Below are 17,943 nucleotides of genomic sequence, written 5' to 3' on the forward strand. Positions count from 1 at the left end.
TGCTGTGCCGTGTTTGCTGGAGCTGCTGTGACAAGCAGCTAAAGCAACAGAAATGTGCCACCTGCTAGTTCTGGAGGGTTGGCTCCTTCTGAGGCCAGGCAGAACTGGTGCTGTGCCTCTCTCCTGGCATGAGTGGTCTGCTGGCAGTGCCTGGCATTCCTCGACACACATCACCTTCCCTCTCTACCTGTCTGTCTACAAAGCTCCCTATTTTGTAAGGACACCAGTTGTCAGTGACTTCTTCTAAACTCAGTCATCTGAACAGACCCTATTCCCAAGTAAGATCACGTTCACAGATCCTGGAGGTTAGGACTTCAATAGTTCTTTGAGGGGACACAATTCCAGCCATTGGGGTGGGGTGATGCCATGACACCGTCCATTCAAACACCAGTTTTTAGGAGAAACAGGAAGCATTTTCCCCAGTACATTAAGATATTTGCGTAATGATGATAAGAGCTGCCCCATCCCCATATTCATGTTTGACTATAAGCCACAGTGGGGAGAGGAGGTGCCTCCAAAGCTTGGCTTTATGAACTTTAGGACACATCTCCCCTAGGGGCACCTGAGTGTTTGTTGAGAATTGTTGATTTGCATCTTGCATTGAAAAGCTCATTTACACAATCTTCTGGCTGTGGGTTGTGTGTACACCGCACTTCAGAATTGATTTTATCATTAAGAAAATCCCTTCCTGGGGTGCTTGGCTGGCTCAGTTGGTGGAGCATGAGATTCCTGATCTCAGGGTTGTGAGTTTGAGCCCCACATTGGGTGTAAAGAATAATATCTTTAAAAAAAGAGAGAAACGCCTTCCTCTATGATGCATTTAAGTGTTTCCCAAATTTTAAATTTTACTCTATCAATCAGGGTTCTCCAGAAAAACAGAGCCAATAGGATGTGAGTGTATGTGTGTGTAGATTCATTTTAAGGAACTGCCTCACAATTGTGGGGGGCTGGCAAATCCAAAGTCTGTGAGGCAGGTCAAGAGGCTGGAAATTCAGGCCAGCTTTCTGTGTTACAGCCTTGAGACAAAATTCCTTCTCTAAGTTACTTCAGGTTTTGGTCTTAAGGCCTTCAACTGATTGGACGAGGCCCACCCATGTGATCTAGAATAAACTCCTTTAATTGAAGTCAACAGGTAGAATTAATCACATCTACAAGGGGCTCCTGGGTAGCTCAGTTGGTTAAGCATTGGACTCTTGATTTTAGCTCAAGACATGATCTCATGGGTCTTGAGATCAAGCCCCACATCAGGCTCCACACTCAGTGGTGTGTCATCTTGAGATTCTCTCCCTCTTCCCCTCTCCATGCTCAGATAAATTAAAAAAAAATCACATCTACAAAATACCTCACAGCAACATCTGGACTGGTGTTTGACACAACAGGTAGGAACACCACACCCTTCTTGTGGGGAGGTGCCCACTACTAGGTTGCTGGAGGAAGAAGTGTGATCTGTGTTTGAAAGAGCCTCATCCCCCTTCAGTATGGTTAAGTGTTCACCACTGGCCAGATCGCACTTACTCAGGGTCACTTGCTTGGTTAGAGATTAGCAGGGCAGTAGGGGATGCGTGTGGTGTATTCAAGTACTGCTGTTATGTTCACTTTTTTTTTTTTTTTTTTTTTAAGATTTTACTTCTTCATGAGAGACATAGAGAGAGAGAGAGGCAGAGACACAGGCAGAGGGAGAAGCAGGCTCCATGCAGGGAGCCTGACGTGGGACTCGATCCCAAGACTCCTGAATCATGCCCTGGGCCGAAGGCAGGCACTAAACCGCTGAGCCACCCAGGGATCCCTGTTGTTTGTTTTTAAAGATTTTATTTATATATTCATGAGAGACACAGAGACATAGGCAGAGGAGAAGCAGGCTCCCTGCAAGGAGCCCAATGTGGGACTCAATCCTGAATCCCGGGGTCACGACCTGAGCCAAAGGCAGACACTCAATCACTAAGCCACTTAGGCATTCCTGTTATGTTCACTTGTAAAGTGTCCCCAGTGGTGATTATAAGGGTTGACTGCATATTCTCAGGAATCACCTTTAAACAAAAAAAAAAAAAGATTTTATTCATGAGAGATACACAGAGAGAGAGGCAGAACACAGGCAGAGGGAGAAGCAGGCTCCATGGAGCGAATCGGACATGGGACTTGATTTTGGGTCTCCAGGATCACACCCTGGGCCGAAGGCAGTGCTAAACCACTGAGCCACCTGGGCTGCCCATGGAATCATATCTTTTCATTAGTGTTTTTGTCTGCAGATAATTAGGGGTGGGCCATGCTGTGCACCTGAGCCTGGGTTTACCAAGCACTCACAGATTCTCCTCCTAGATGCACAGAGGGCCCATACTTCCCTGCCCCCTTGAGCTCAGATGTGCCCTTGTGACCTGTGTGGAGTGGGAACCGAAGTACCTTTCCAGGTAGACACTTCTGAGAGCCAGTGTGCAGATGGATCCTCCTGGGGAAAACCCTGCTATGCTCACTGGCATTCTCTCAGGTAGTACCTGCTTTGCCGGCCTGGGCCCAGAATAAGAGTGATGCCAGATAGGGACTCCAGCCAAGCTTCAAAAGGTATGTGGTGTGAGGGAGGAGTAACCCTGTTCCTTTAACAACTGGGCCTTTGAGGCTACTCATTACTGCAGCATAGTGGGGCCTATTCTGGCTCGTATGGTTTGCCTGTGGAAGGGAAAATGGACATCTAGAGTTCGTCAACATAAATTCTTTTGTGCTTCTGAATTTTTGTGTCAGTGTACCACCTATTTTTTAAAAATCAGTTTGAGGGCAGCCCCCGTGGCGCAGCGGTTTAGCACTGCCTGCAGCCCAGGGCATGATCCTGGCGACTCCTGGAGAGCCTGGATCGAGTCCCACATCAGGCTCTCTGTATGATGCCTGCTTCTCCCTCTGCCTGTGTCTCTGCCTCTCTCTCTGTGTCTCTATGAATAAATAAATAAAATCTTTTTAAAAAATATTTAAAAATAAATAAATAAAAAATAAAAATCAGTTTGAACTTAAATGTAAGGGGTGCAGGCTTAGACTGGCATTCCCCTCACTGGGCACAGGCCCAGGAGTATGCCAGGCTTGTCCCTTGGCCCTACAGGGTGACCAGCTTCCCACTCAGAGTTGGAATGCCAGGGCTTGAAGGCATGCATTTTCCATTGAACACGGCCTGTATGTCAGTCCCCTACTTCATCTGTGTTCCACCAGGAAGAGAGCAATCTGATCCACATACTTGCTGTGCAAGTCAAGGATCAGAGTTGACATGAGCATTCCTGCCTGTGCGGCCTAACATGCTTAATCTGCAACTCCAACCAGTCAGTCAACACAGCCCCTCTGCAGCTATTCTTAACCTGTTTGACGGGGAAGGTTTGCGTGCTTCTGAATTCTACACCAGATGTCTGCATATGCTACTCCCTCTGCATCTTTTCACTTTGTGCTTTGAATCATTTCAAACTTGCAGAACAGTTACAAGAGCTTCTGTATACCCTTGGCCAATTCACTGGTTGTTAACATTCCAACACACTGTTTTAGGATTTCCTTTCCCTATAAAGATTCTTTTTTTTTCCCCTCCAGAGGCATTTGAGAGTAAGCAGCATACGTCAGACCCCTTGATCCCCAAAGGGACATTTCTTTTTTTCTTTCTTTCTTTCTTTCTTTTTCTTTTTTTTTTTTTTTTTTTTTTTTTTTTTTGCCAAAGGGACATTTCTGAAGAACAAGGACATCCTCTCACACATCCACAGTACAATGATCCAGTCCAGGCACTTAACACTGATAGAATCCATGTTTGACAAATGATAATTTTCTAATTTTACCATTCCTCTTGCATTGGCCAGCATTTGTGTGTGATCTTTTCAGGGAAAAGGATTCAGGACCTTCATCAGGCTGTGAGACACCAGTGATTCCAACAACAAATTCACCATAATGTTTAACTGCGGCAGAGTATTGCATAGCCTGTCGACTCATGGAAGTGGCATATCCCAGTGCCTATCCATACACGTTCCAGTTTTCACCATTTTTCATTATTATAAACAACACCCTGAGGGACATCTTTTTTTTTTAATTAATTTATTTATTTATGATAGTCACAGAGAGAGAGAGAGAAGCAGACACACAGGCAGAGGGAGAAGCAGGCTCCATGCACCGGGAGCCTGACATGGGATTCGATCCCGGGTCTCCAGGATCGCGCCCTGGGCCAAAGGCAGGCGCCAAACCGCTGCGCCACCCAGGGATCCCATCTTTTTTTTTTTTTAATTTTTATTTATTTATGATAGTCACACAGAGAGAGAGAGAGGCAGAGACAGAGGCAGAGAGAGAGAAGCAGGCTCCATGCACCGGGAGCCTGACATGGGATTCGATCCCAGGTCTCCAGGATCGCGCCCTGGGCCAAAGGCACATCTTTTGTGTATCACTTGGTGCATTCACTCCTTTTTCCCTGGAATGAGCTCCCAGGACAGGAATGTCCGAGTTGGAAGGCAGTGTGTTTTAAAGATTTGCTACTAAGGGGCACCTGGGGGTCTCAGTCTGTTAAGCATCCAACTCTTGGCTTTGGATCAGGTCATGATCTCGTGGTCTTGAGATCCAGCCTTGTGTCGGGCTTGGCACTCAGCCGAAAGTCTGCTTGGGATTCTCTCTCCCTCCGCCCCTTCCCCCATCTCAAATAAAATAAATAAAATCTTAATAAACAAATAAAGGTTTGCTACTCAAATGCCAAGCTGCAACCTCAAGAGCCCTGTCAGTCCACGTGTGTGAGAACTCCAGCCTGCTCCCATCCTCACTGGCACTGACCTGTTTAATCTGGGTGTGCATCAGAGTCTACGGGCTTTGCAGCCATTAAAGGAAGCCCCCAGGGCCGTAAAGTGTGTTTGTATCCTTTGTAGAGACTGCCCTGCTTTCTAGGACTGAGCCTGCAGGGGGCCGGGCATGCATTTTATTACCAGCGCATCCATCACTAGAGGGACAACCTGATCCATCTCAGGCGAATTCACTAATCAATGAAGGGCCCTCCCACCCAGGAGAGCTCCAACTTCTGCTCTCCGGACAAAAAGGGAACACGGCTCTTGTTAATCACCTACAGACTATGAGCTTGGAGATTTTGAGGCCACCAAGGGCAGACACAAAGGGCGGCCTCGGAGATGAAGATGGAGGCCCTTACACACGGGAAGATGCTCAGCCACGAGGGGAGGAAAGGAAGTGCTCAGAAAAGAGAAAGCACCTGGTTTGCCCATGGTGCTTTTGCAGACTGCAATATTCAGGCTCATTCCCGCATCAAGACAGTGACGTCAGTTGCATCCCTGCCTGGAACGGTTTCCTCCAGATCTCCACAAAACGTGCTCCCTCGCATCCTTTAAATCTTTGCTCCAATTCATCCTTCTGGATGAAAGTCTACCCTGACCACCCTGCATCAGATTCCCTCCTCTATGCTCCTGACACTCCTTACCCTGCTCTAAGCTTTCTGGTAACTAGTGTCATTTTGCACTACCAACTTTTCTTACAAACTAGACCGAGACGTTCCCAGGTTCAGCACCAGGAGTCCTGCAGCTGGGGCAAACCAGGACAGCTGACCACCCTGGCTTCTGTGCTTACTCGTTTACCATCTCTCTCCTGACTACATGAAAGCCCCACAAAGCCACTGTTTGGTTTCCTGTCTTGGTCATGGATACAGCCCAAGCACCTGGAACAGCACGTGGCAAACAGCTGGCACAAAAAAACACAAAATAAAAACAAAACTCAAAACAAACACTTGTTGAATGGACGGGTCCTGATTGGGGGGTAGGGGTGTCCAAACAGAGGCCACTCGACAGAACTGCAAACACATATGCTCTTTCTGCAATCCCACTCTAGGGACTTCTCCAGAAAAGCTCAGGACTGTGCCCACAGATCAACGCTGAGGTGTGTTCACAACAGCTTCTAGCCACAGATTGAACCCAGCGTGAATGCCCACTGGCCAAAGAATCCTAGAACCTTTCCTTTCTGGAGCAGTGCAAGCAGAAAGTCTCCACACACCAATGGTGTGGGATGTGGGGATCCACCCCAGCCCAAACCACAGCCCCCAGCTGCTAGGTCTCCTGCCTCCACTCCCAACCACACAGCACCGGAGCTAGTGTCACTTTGAATACCAAACCCCCTTACTCAGACTCCTCACTGGTTCCCTAGGGCTCTGAGGAGCATGGCCTGACGCCCTGAGGAGCCCAGCCCCTTCTCCCACCTCCATCCACACCCCATCTACACACTTTACCCATTTAAAGCACACAATTCAATGGTTTTTCATCTACTAAGAGAGTTGTGCAAGCATCACAATCTTAGCTTTTCAGCAGCCAAAAAAGAAAATCTGCACCAATGAGCTACCCCCACCTGGCTCAGGCAATCACTGTATGGATAGATTTGATGATTCTGGGCACTTCATGTCAATGGGATCATAAAATACATTGTCCTGGGGCACCTGTGTGGCTCAGTGGGTTAACCAACTGCTTCAGCTCAGGTCATGATCCTGGGCTCCTGGGATCAAGCCCCACGTTGGGTTCCCTGCCCAGTGGGGAGCCTGCTTCTCCCTCTCCCTCTGCCCCTCCACCCTGTTCATACTCTCTCTCTCAAATAAATAAAATATTTTAAAAATAGACATAAAATATGTGGTCCTTTGTAACTGGCTGCTTCCCCTCAACATACTGTTTCTGAGTCTTCCTCCATTTTGTAGCTTTCGTAAGAACTGCATTCCTGGGATCCCTGGGTGGCGCAGCGGTTTGGCGCCTGCCTTTGGCCCAGGGCGCGATCCTGGAGACCCGGGATGGAGTCCCACGTCGGGCTCCTGGTGCATGGAGCCTGCTTCTCCCTCTGCCTGAGTCTCTGCCTCTCTCTCTCTCTGTGTGACTATCATAAATAAATAAAAATTTAAAAAAAAAAAAAAGAAAGAACTGCTTTCCTTCCTGCCACCGTATGACATCCCATGGTGTGGTGATACTGCAGCAGATCTGTCCATTCATCAGCCGGTGAGCTTCTAGGCTGTTCCCACCTTCCAGTGATCATGAATAATGCTGCTATGAACATCTGCCTATGACTTTTTATGTGCACATGTTTTTATTTCTCTGGGGTAACACTAGGGATGAGAATTGCCAGGTCACATGGTACCTGATGGGTGAACGTTTGAGGAAGTGCAAGAATGTTTTCCAAAGCAGTGGTACCATCTTCTGTTCCCACCAGTTGTTTGTAAGAGTTCCGTTTTCTCCACATCCTCTCCAACACTCGCTATTATCTGACTTTTTTATAATAACCAGCCTGGTGGTATGAAGTGGGATCTCATCGTGGTTTTAATTTGCATTTCCCTGATGGTTAATGATGTTGAGCATTTTGTCACATGTTTACTGGCCATCTACAGATCTTCTTTCATTGCTACCACCCTTCCTTCTCAGGATTACTGTGACACCCTCCTCCTGCTGCCTGGCCTCTGCCCTCACCACCCCTCTTCTCTATCCAGCAGTCCAGGTATCTGGAAAGATCAGAGTCAGACCACAGCACTCCTCTGCTCAAAGCCCTGAAGTGGCTCCCTATTCCCTCAGAGAAAAGGCCAGAGTTCTAACCATGGCTTCAAAGGCCCTGCGTAATACCCCTACCTTGACCGCACACACTTCAGCCCTCCACTCCCTACCTGTTCCACCCACGTTGGCCTCCCTGCAGTCCCTCCAATGTGCTGATCCTGTGGTCCAGCAGTTCCCACTGCCTGGAATGCTCTTCCTCTGACAAGTGCATCACTCACTTCCTGCCTTCCTTCAGATTCCAATTGGAATGACACCTGCTTGATGAGGCCTACCCTGGCCGCCTGGCTTGAAATTCACCATGGTGCCCATATTACCTCTCTCCTCTATGTCTTCTTGCTCCCTTCCACGTATCCTAAGTTCTACTTATTTGTGGGATTTTTTTTTTTAAGATTTATTCATGAGGGGGATTCCTGGGTGGTGCAGCGGTTTGGCGCCTGCCTTTGGCCCAGGGCGCGATCCTGGAGACCGGGGATTGAGTCCCACATCGGACTCCCGGTGCATGGAGCCTGCTTCTCCCTCTGCCTGAGTCTCTGCCTCTCTCTCTCTCTCTCTCTCTCTCTGTGACTATCATAAATAAATAAAAATTTATTTTAAAAAAAGATTTATTCATAAGAGACACACAGAGAGAGACAGAGACTTAGGCAGAGGGAGAGGCAGGCTCCACACAAGGTGCCCGATGTGGGACTTGATCCTGTGACCCCAGGATCACGTCCTGAACCAAAGGCAGATGCTCAACTGCTGAGCCACCCAGGCGTCCTGTGGGATTGTTTTATGTCTGCCTTCCCCTGCTACAGGGCAAACAGGTACCCCATGCACCCAGAATGTTGCCCCACACACAGGAGGTGCCCAGTAAATACCTACTGAATGAATGAACACCTTCGATCTGTCAGGCACTCTCTGCTAGGGGCTCAGCAGAGTCCCTGTTCTCCTGGGGCTGATCCACTCAGAGGTAACATGATAAACATGTAAGCAATCAAGAAATGACAAATTCTAACAGACCAAGATCAAAGAGGCTGAAGGGAACAAGTATGGGAGTGAGAGGGAGGGAAGATGAGAGGAGCCAAGGCCCTGAGAAAAGAGAAGGAGGAGACTCATGTCCATGTGTGCTCAGGTGAGACAGCCTGGCTGATACTGGAACCAACAGAAAGGCAGCCCAGGGGGCCGTGGGGACAGAGTATGCTTATAGCAGTTTGGAGGTTAGTCAAAACATAGTGGGCAGAGGATGGTGCGTGTCGGGATTCGGATTCCCAGGCTTGGTAAACACTGACCTAAGTATGACTGGAACATGGCCACCCCCCTTGGTCTGCAGGTTGGCTCGGCAGAACTGAGTAGTGGGTCTGGTGTGCTGACCCACACGTCAAGGTGGCTGTTCAGGGCATAGGTGGTCCTTCCCTCTCCCCCACACCAGGTCCTGCTGACTTGCACTGAGCCCCGTCACTGCTCGCGACCCCATGTGCCTCCACCTGCATGGCTGCCAGGGCCTTCTCTTGGGTCTCTCTATTCCTGCCCATGGGCCAGATGGAGATGTGCTCTGCTCAGAGCCTCCAGCAGTTCCTCCTTGACTGAAGGAAAGAACACTGCTTACTGCGGCCTGAACTTGTGATCTCACTGCTTCTGCCCTAGGCACCCTCCACTCGCCAAGCTCGCTTACCCAGCCTGCCAGCTCCCTGGTGGTGCCTGAAACTCAACGGCTGTGATCCTCTTTCCAGGACCTTGTGCCTACGGTTCCCTCTCACTGAGTGCTCTTCCCATAGACCTTCCCATTGCCCAAAGCACTCCTCCACCCCGTTCTGTGCCCCTGGCCCTGATGTACCCTTCTGCAGTCTATCACCCTCCAACAGGACAGCGTATTCTTGTCTGACTTTCCCAGGAGGATGGAAGCCTGATGACAGCAGGGCTTTCTTCCCTTTACTATGCCGATTCTCAAAGCATCCTGCCTGCACAGCCCCAGTGCTCGAGTCCAGAGTGGAATCCTACTGCTATCCATTGGACAGGGTTGTCAACAGCAAGTGTGACCATGACTGGGCTCACCAGGCTCGCTGAGGAAGAACAATGTCGGTCCCACACTGTTATCCTCTTTGCCGTGGCCTTCCGATGACTACCTCCTCAGCCTTGTCCCTGCTGCTGGGTTGTGGTGGGGGGCGGGGGGAGGGGAGAGCTGAGAACCCCTTCCTTCTGTGTCCTTGTGAACTCCTCAGGGGGAGTCCCCTGTACCCAGCATACTGAGACTGACGTTCAGTGCCTGGCCAATCCTCCACAACTGTGGGGGTCCTGTTCCCGGAGACTGGGCCCCACACATGAGAGTACTGGTGGTGCCAGGGGTCTTCCCATTCCCATCAGGGTCAGCACAGGCCTGCAGAGTGGACACCGAGGCCCGTCGGGGACACTGCATCCCCAGGGCAGGCGTGCAGGGCAGAGGCCCAGCGCCCCTCACTGTCAGGGCCGTGCCTCGACCTCCCTCCTGCACGTCACGAAGGGCCCCAGCGGCCGTCTCCCACGTGGGGGTTAACAGAAACCCGACGTCCTGACTGACGCCCGGCACGATTGCCGGGCCACCAGCGGTTCAGCCCTCGCGGCAGCGCAGCCGGCTCTTTCGCGCCACGGAACGCACCACGCGGGTCACCCGGCACTACCCGCACAAAATGGCGCCGCGCAGAAAACTGTAGCTGGCAGAGGAGCCGGCCGGGGTCCGCGCGTACCTCATTTGCATATACAAAACTGACGGATTTCACTGGCTGCGAGCGGCTTGGCCTTCACTGGGAAGAGCCCCATTGGCTATCCTCCACCCCTCCCCGTCCCCTGGCTCCGCCTTCTCCGCCAGGGTCTGCCGCGTACGAGCCTCGTGACGCCATTCCACGATTGCGCGTCCCTATTGGCCAGGGAGCCTTCCATCATCCGTTTAACCCCCCCTAGTCCCGCCCATCCTCGCCCCGCCCCGGCTCCGCGGCCGACCGTTAGCCGCGTGCGCGATTTCCTGGGCGTCAGTGCACGCGCGCGCACGCCGGGCCAGGGAGGTGTCTCATTCAAACGATCCAATCAGCGGGCGCGTTCCCCCTCGCGTCTTCTGCTCCTCCATCATCCCGCCGCATTGCCCCCATTCTCCAGGGACCCCATTACGACCCCCGCGCGTCCCCATTGGCCGGCCCGCCGCGTGCCCCCCTCCCCAACTTCTCCTGAGTCTTCTTGCAGCTTACGGGAAGGGAGCGAGAGCCTCGAACGCCTAGGGCCGTGCGCGGTGACATCACGGGTCAAGGCGCGGCACTCCGGGACCGTGGGGGGGTGTGGCCTACAGGCGGCTATAAAAGGGCGGCGTTGCGCGCGCGGCCGGCTCAGTGCGGCCGGGTACTTGGGGCAGGCGGAGTTCTAGGCGCGCTGCGCGGCGGCCGTCGGAAACAGCCGGGAGCGGAGCGGGGCCGCCGGGGCCTCTCCAGGGCCACAGCGGCAGCAGTTGGGCCCCCCGCCCCAGCCGGCGGCCCGGAGAGAGCAGGAAAGGGGCCGGGGGGACCCGCCCCCGGCCAGCCACAGTCATGGTGAGCGCGGAGGCCAGGCCCGGGTTAGGCGGTCGGGGGGCCCCCGCTGGAGGAGGAGGCGGGGTCTCAGGAGCCTCTCGCGGACCGTGTGTATTGGGGGGTGTCCCGGGCCTGAGATGGGTCACAGGCCTTCCTGGAGGCGGGCAGGAGTGGAGGCTGGGCGTCTCGCAGGTTCCCCGAGGGGAAGGCCGGGCTGAGCCCCGGAGAGGGCTCTCGGGCTTTGTGGCTGGGCCGTGGGGGTTCCGGGAGCAAGGTATTCGTCTCCAGCCCTGACTGAAGGTTTCTTCAAGGTTAGGTAGGGGAGGGGGCCGGGGTAGGCCTCGGGCACAGCCGGGATCTTTTTTGGAGGGGGGATACCGGACCCACCCGCAAGCCCCTTGAAAGACCGCCCCCATTTTTGGCGAGAGGCCAGCCTGGGACGACCCTAGAAGCGTACTGGGTGGGGTGTCTGGGGCTGCCGGGTCAACACCAGGATGGCCCTAGCATCCTATCTGCGGGAGGCCCTGGCTCTGCCGGTTGCTCACTCCTTTTTCTCTATGTCCAGAACTCCAATGTGGAGAACCTGCCCCCCCACATCATTCGCTTGGTGTATAAGGAGGTGACAACGCTGACTGCTGACCCGCCTGATGGCATCAAGGTCTTTCCCAACGAGGAAGACCTCACTGACCTGCAGGTCACCATCGAGGGCCCTGGTGAGTGTGGGACTGGAAGGAGGATGGGTGTGCTTATAGATATCTCCCCATCAGTACAAGAGTAGGTCAGAAAGGCAGACAAATAGCGTATGATTTCGCTTATACGTGGAACCTAAAAACCAGAACTAGAACAAGAATAGGAACCCCCTGTTATAAGTTGGCTCTGCCAGGTGCTGGAGATACAGTGGTGGGCTGCACAGAGACACACAAATAACAGAGCATTGCGTATATTTTTCCTGCAGGGAGTGAGAGCATTTAATGGGCACCTTACTGGGGTTTGTCAGATAGGGGTTCTCTGGGACCTGGAGGGTGGGCCCCCAAGACAGGGGAGGGAAGCAAGCCAGATGCAGTGTCACAGGAGGGAACAGTAATAACCAAGTGATCGCACGTGACTGTGGAACCGTGCAGGGATGTAGTGAGCTGTTGTCACAAAGTAAGCTGAGAGGCGGCATGAGCATGTGGTGGAGGACCTTGTGATGGAGAACCTGGTCAGGAGCGGGATGTGGTGAGGGCGTCATTGCTCCCAGATAGGGGAGGGCCTGAGGCAGGTGCCCTGGATACTTGGTAGGAACAGGAAGAAGAGACCGATGAACGTTTAGGGCTTGCAGGAGTCTGGAAGGAGTTCAGAAAGGAAGCCATTGGCGGATTTAAAGCACAGGTGATGACTGCAGTGTTCAGTTGAGAGGAGGGGAGGACAGGTTCAGGAGGAGACCAGGAGGTCAGCTGCCCAGGCTACCACGGTGCAGGGTATTGTGGGGGGACCAGGGCGTGAGGAACAACATGGGTCCAGAACCATTCACTGAGGTGGGCAGGCGGGAAGACCCGAAGTGACAGAACAGTCCCATCACTTGCCTACAGGCCTCCCAAGGAGATGGAAGGCAAGTGAGTGGGAATCTTGGGAAGGGTACATGACCAGGACACTTGGGAGAGAAGAGGCATCCAGGGGTGGCTATGGGGCCCCTGGGAACCTCGCTTCTGGTGGAGGAGGTATCAAGGCACTGGCCTCACAGAGAGTCCTGAGCCTCCTGACTGAATCCCCTCTCCCTCCCTCCAGAGGGGACCCCTTATGCCGGAGGCCTGTTCCGCATGAAACTCCTGCTGGGGAAGGACTTTCCTGCCTCCCCACCCAAGGGCTACTTCCTGACCAAGATTTTCCACCCCAATGTGGGCGCCAACGGTGAGATCTGCGTCAACGTGCTCAAGAGGGACTGGACAGCTGAGCTGGGCATCCGGCATGTCCTGCTGGTGAGTTCTGAGATGGCCCAGGCCTCCTCCCTCCTGGATGTCCCAGTGATGTCAGAGCCATGGTGCATTGTTTCTTGTAGTAAAACTAACTCTGAAGTAGTTGGGAGTTTCCATATAAAAAATCCAGATTTCCAGCTGGAAAGTTCTGGGAGGATTGGCAGTGCTTTACCCAGGACACTAAGTATGGTTGTATAGGTGGTGCAGTACCTGGGGTACCTTTGCTGTAGAACAAGCAATGGGTTTGTATAATAGGATACTTTCTGATAGTACAAGTCAAGCATTTGGTTAGGGGTGTTGGGCTTTTTCCTAATCTATAACTTATGATATAAAATTCAACATTCTAAGTATACAGTTGTTGGGTATATAGTAATCACAAAACTTGTGCAACCGTCACTGCTATAGTTCTAGAATATTTTCATAAACTTCTGTTTCTCAAACAGCAGTGATTTGTACCACCAGGGACGTTTTGCATTGTTAGGAGAGGTTTGTAATTGTATCTAGCAGGGGCCAACCAGGGGTGCTGCTCCACAGCCCCAACAGAGCAGTATCAGCCAAGCCAAGATGGAGACACCCATGATCCCCAAAGGCCACTCCCCACCCCACTAAAGCTGAAGAGATGTTTTTTAGGGGCACCTGACAGGCTCAGTCGGAAGAGTATGCAACTCTTGATCTTGGGGCCTGGGATCGGGAGTTCAAACCCCATGTTAGGTGGAGAGCTTACTTAAAAAAAAAAAAAAAAAAAAGTAATTTTGTTTTTAATGGAATTGCTGATGAGCCCCAGTGGCAGATGGTGGGGGATGGGGAAACTGAGTTTCCTTCAGGGCACTTGGGGAGAATTGAGCTCCTAGGTAAACATCTTTTTCTCCCTGGAGTGTCAGCCATGGCTGCCAGGGATCCTGGAGTAGAGCTCACAGAGTCACTCTGTGTCCCCAGGTGACCCCAGGGAGCCACAGTGCGGAGCCTGGGTTGGTGCTCACCCGGGAGTGAGCTGCGAGAGGGGCCTCTGGCTGTGGGTTCAGTGGTCAGGATTTGGCTGTGGTCCTAGGTCCCTGATGACCATTGGTGATGTTTGCTGGGTCTGGTGCTTTGTCACAGCAGCAAGGGGGAGCAGCTCTCACTGGCCTCAATCGCAGGTGACAAAGGTCTTGTCACCTGGTTGAGGCTAGGTGTGTTTTGGGCTTCACAGGCTCCTTTTCCCAGTGGCTGAAGGTAGAGGTGGAATGGACACCATGGTGACCCTGGTGGAGGGGCCACAGCTGGTGTGGCCATGTCTACCTGCAGGGTGTCCCTGTGCTTGCAGCTTCAGCCTACTCCTCGGTTAAAGGGGGCTCATGAAGGGTATTGGGACTGGCTCCCTTCCTTGGCCTCCCTCTGGGTGCTCCTCAAGGATAGTCCTTCTTTATTGACATCCTGGTGCCTTTCTCGGCTATGATCCAGGCAGCTGGAGTCTAGCTGTGCACTTGGGATCCTGGTAGATCCAGTGGTGACCACCCTGAGTTTGTCTTGGGACTCCAGAGCCCAACATTGTCCTAAATTGTCTTAAATTGTTCCCGAGCAACCTCAGTCAAGTTCCTTCTGTGGCCTGTGCAGGGGAGGACACAAGTGGGGGCTGGGCCAGAGCCTACTTGGGGACTGGTGTTGAGAACAGGGAACAGCCACTCTGGGTGTCTGGCCCTGACCTGGCCCATCTCCCCACAGACCATCAAGTGCCTGCTGATCCACCCCAACCCCGAGTCGGCCCTCAATGAGGAGGCAGGCCGCCTGCTCTTGGAGAACTACGAGGAGTATGCCGCCCGCGCCCGCCTGCTCACAGAGATCCATGGGGGTGCCAGCGGGTCCAGCAGCGGGAGCACCGAGGCGGGCAGGGCCCTGGCCAGTGGGGGTGCCACCCCCTCCACTGACCCCATGGCCCCGGGGGGCCCAGGTGGAGCCGATGGCCCCATGGCCAAGAAGCATGCGGGTGAGCGGGATAAGAAGCTGGCAGCCAAGAAAAAGACGGACAAGAAGCGGGCACTGCGGCGGCTGTAGTGGGTTTTTCTCCCGGTTCTACCCACCCCTGACCCCAACCCCCAACTCTGTCTCTAAGTTATTTAAATTATGGCTGGGGTGGGGGAGGGTGTGGGGGCACTGGGACCTGGATTTGTTTTTCTAAATAAAGTTGGAAAAGCACCTGCTCTGCCTTGCAGACATCCCAGGACCACTGCCTCTGCCACACTGGGGCACCGCCCCACCCCTGCCCTTCAAGCTAGGCACAGGGCTGCAGCGTAGAGCCTATTGGAAGTCTGCAGCCAGCTCTGTCCAGCTGCGGCACTGCGGGGAGGGGTCCCATGTCCCACCTGAAAGCTGGGGAGCTGGGCCTGCTCTTGATCACACCTGTCCTTGTTCTTTCCTGAAGTCGGTGTGTGGCTTGGCTGTGTCCCTGCCTAGGACAGCCAGGTGACAGGTGTGGACCTAGCTGGTTGCACCTATCACCTGATCAGCTAAGGGTGACAAAGCACGTTCCATGTGTATTTCTGCATAAGTAGCCTCAAGTCCCAGGCCTGAAATGACACCCATCCAGTCACTCTGCTGCTCTGCAGTGTGGGCACAGCAAGCACAAGTCCTAAGGTCTTCAAGCTTATGGTGGGTTTCCGTCCCACCCACTTGGAGGAGCTCAGAAGCTGTCCTCTGCTCTTGGAAGCTCCCTGGGTCATTCCCCCATGGCCCTTCTCAGCCTCAGGTGTCCCACTTGAGGGCCAGGTCCTTCTGAGAGGCTCCACTGATTGGGTGTGGCCACCCAGGTAGTCCTGTTTAACCCCCCAGTGACCTGATCATGGACAGATTCTGCCGCCACCCCCCCTCCCACACACACACCAGGGAAGGGGCAGGTTAGCTTCGTGTACACGGAAAGTGTGTCTCGGACTTTTGTTGGGCCAGACGTGAAGACCACAAAACCTGAGTGGTAGGAGGGGTGGAATGGGGTCTGGGCACGTTGTAACCTTTATGAAGGGACAGACTAGAGGCAGCCAGCTGGCTTTTTTTTTTTTTTAAGATTTTATTTATGAGAGACACACATAGAGGCAGAGACATAGGCAGAGGGAGAAGCAGGCTCCACGCAGGAAGCCCGATGTGGGACTCGATCTGGGACTCCAGGACCACAACCTGAGCCGAAGGCAGTACTGAACTGCTGAGCCACCCAGGCTGCCCAGCCAGCTGGCTTTAAATTGACTTGTCCCACTAAGAAAAATTATAGTCTTCTCAAAAAATGCTAATGGAAAGAGGAGGGAAAGCATGTCTACATAAAGACTTGTACATGAACTTTCAGAGTTGCTTCCTTAGTAATTGGTGAAAAATGCAAACAGCCCAAATGCTCAACAGATTAACACAGAGAAATCATGAGTTCATAGAAGGAAATCCTATTCAGCAAAATATTCATGCCAAAAATGGCATGGATGAATCTCAGAAATACTCTTTGCTAAGTGAGCTGTATACAGAAGTATACGAAATACCTGGTTCCACTTAGATGAAATTCCAGAACAGGCAGTGTGACTCAGGGGCCAAAAGCCTGGCATTGGCCATCTGGGATGAGGCACGGGAGCTTTCTGGAGTGATAAGAACACTCTAGATCTTAAGAGTATACTGGTGGTCACATGGGTGCATAAATTTGTAATTTCAGCAAAATTACACTGAAAATGGGTGTATTTCTGTGTAAATTATATCAGTGAACTGAAGTTAAAAAGTCAACTCATTTACCTAGAATGGAAGATTAAGTCAGTGGGACAAGATAATTTGAAGACCTACAACCAAAAAGCACTCATCCAATGTATATAGAGTCCCTACAAATCAATAAGAAACACAAAAGTGGGCAAAAGCACTTAAACGCTTCACAAAAGCAGAAATCCAAATGACTGCCAAACATAAAAAGATACTCCTCTCTAGTTAGGTGAGAAAATTCAGTGTAAGCCAAAGCTGATAGCACTACACTCTCAGGAAACGTTGTCAAAGTCTGACAACACCAAGTGCTGACGAGGTTGTAGAATTAGAGACCCCTTCATATGCCCCTGGCAGGAGCACATAATACCAAAACACACCCAGAAACTTCATAGGTGGAAAGCAAGCACACATTTCTTAATACTAAGCATTCTTGCACATATACCGCAGGCTTTAAACATTTGTCCCAATTTCAAGCAGTATAAAGATTGTATATTCAAGAAACAATGCACAGAACAAAAATGGGAACTAATACTGCTTCTAGCAGCATGGAGAAATCACAAATGTCATGATCAACCAAACCAGCAAGTCACAAGATTCCCCACAGTTCAGATGCCTGTTCGCACAATTCCAAAGTAGGCAAAAAGGAGTTGTTCTGCTAAACATACCTATGTAGGTGGTAGAATTGTAAAAATGTAAAAGCAGGATTGTTTCCATAAAGCTGGAGATTCTGATTACTTAAGGCCAGGGAGGAACACAGGAAGGCTTTTGAGGAGCTGGTAGTCCTGTTTCTTGGTGCTTAAGTGATCTCTACACCCAGCACGAGGTTTACAGTCAACCCCAAGATCAAGAGTTGCATGCTCCATGGACCCAGCCAGCCAGGCACCCATGTATTGCAGAATTTTTAAAACCTAAAGAAACTCATATGTGAACGGGCTGATCTCCAAACTTGATTAAGTGAACAAAAGGTAACATGCAAACAGTGCATATACTACCATTTCTGTTAATTTTTAAAATTTTATTTTAGGGACACCTGGTGGCTCAGTGGTTGAGCATCTGCCTTTGGCTCAGGGTGTGATCCTGGCATCCGGGATAAAGTCCCACATCGGGCTCCTTGCAGGGAGCCTGCTTCTCCCTCTGCCTATGTCTCTGCCTCTCTGTGTCTCTCATGAATAAATAAATAAATCTTTAAAATATGTATTTATTTATTTTATTTGAGAGAAAGAGTGTGAAGAGGGGCAGTGGAGAGGGAGAGAATCCTCAAGTCCCCCAGGG

At 51.7% G+C, this 17,943-nt stretch overlaps 1 protein-coding gene across 1 annotated transcript; it reads left to right on the plus strand.

Annotated features, from left to right (window-relative positions):
* Positions 1-10,867: 10,867 nt before the first annotated feature.
* UBE2S (ubiquitin conjugating enzyme E2 S) lies at positions 10,868-15,163 on the plus strand. The gene is made up of 4 exons (NM_001286964.1): positions 10,868-11,041; positions 11,586-11,733; positions 12,788-12,978; positions 14,677-15,163. The coding sequence occupies exons 1-4, from the start codon at positions 11,039-11,041 to the stop codon at positions 15,004-15,006; spliced, it is 672 nt and encodes a 223-aa protein (NP_001273893.1). The 5' UTR covers positions 10,868-11,038; the 3' UTR covers positions 15,007-15,163.
* Positions 15,164-17,943: the final 2,780 nt, after the last annotated feature.

The sequence above is a fragment of the Canis lupus genome, chromosome 1 (assembly GCF_011100685.1).
Source record: "Canis lupus familiaris isolate Mischka breed German Shepherd chromosome 1, alternate assembly UU_Cfam_GSD_1.0, whole genome shotgun sequence".
Classification (NCBI taxonomy): domain Eukaryota; kingdom Metazoa; phylum Chordata; class Mammalia; order Carnivora; family Canidae; genus Canis; species Canis lupus.

Bases quoted from the DNA above. Each gene is read 5' to 3' on its own strand.
- UBE2S (NM_001286964.1), top strand. The intron at 11,734-12,787 runs GTGAGTGTGGGA...CCCTCCCTCCAG, and splicing joins GGTCACCATCGAGGGCCCTG to AGGGGACCCCTTATGCCGGA. The intron at 12,979-14,676 runs GTGAGTTCTGAG...ATCTCCCCACAG, and splicing joins GCATCCGGCATGTCCTGCTG to ACCATCAAGTGCCTGCTGAT.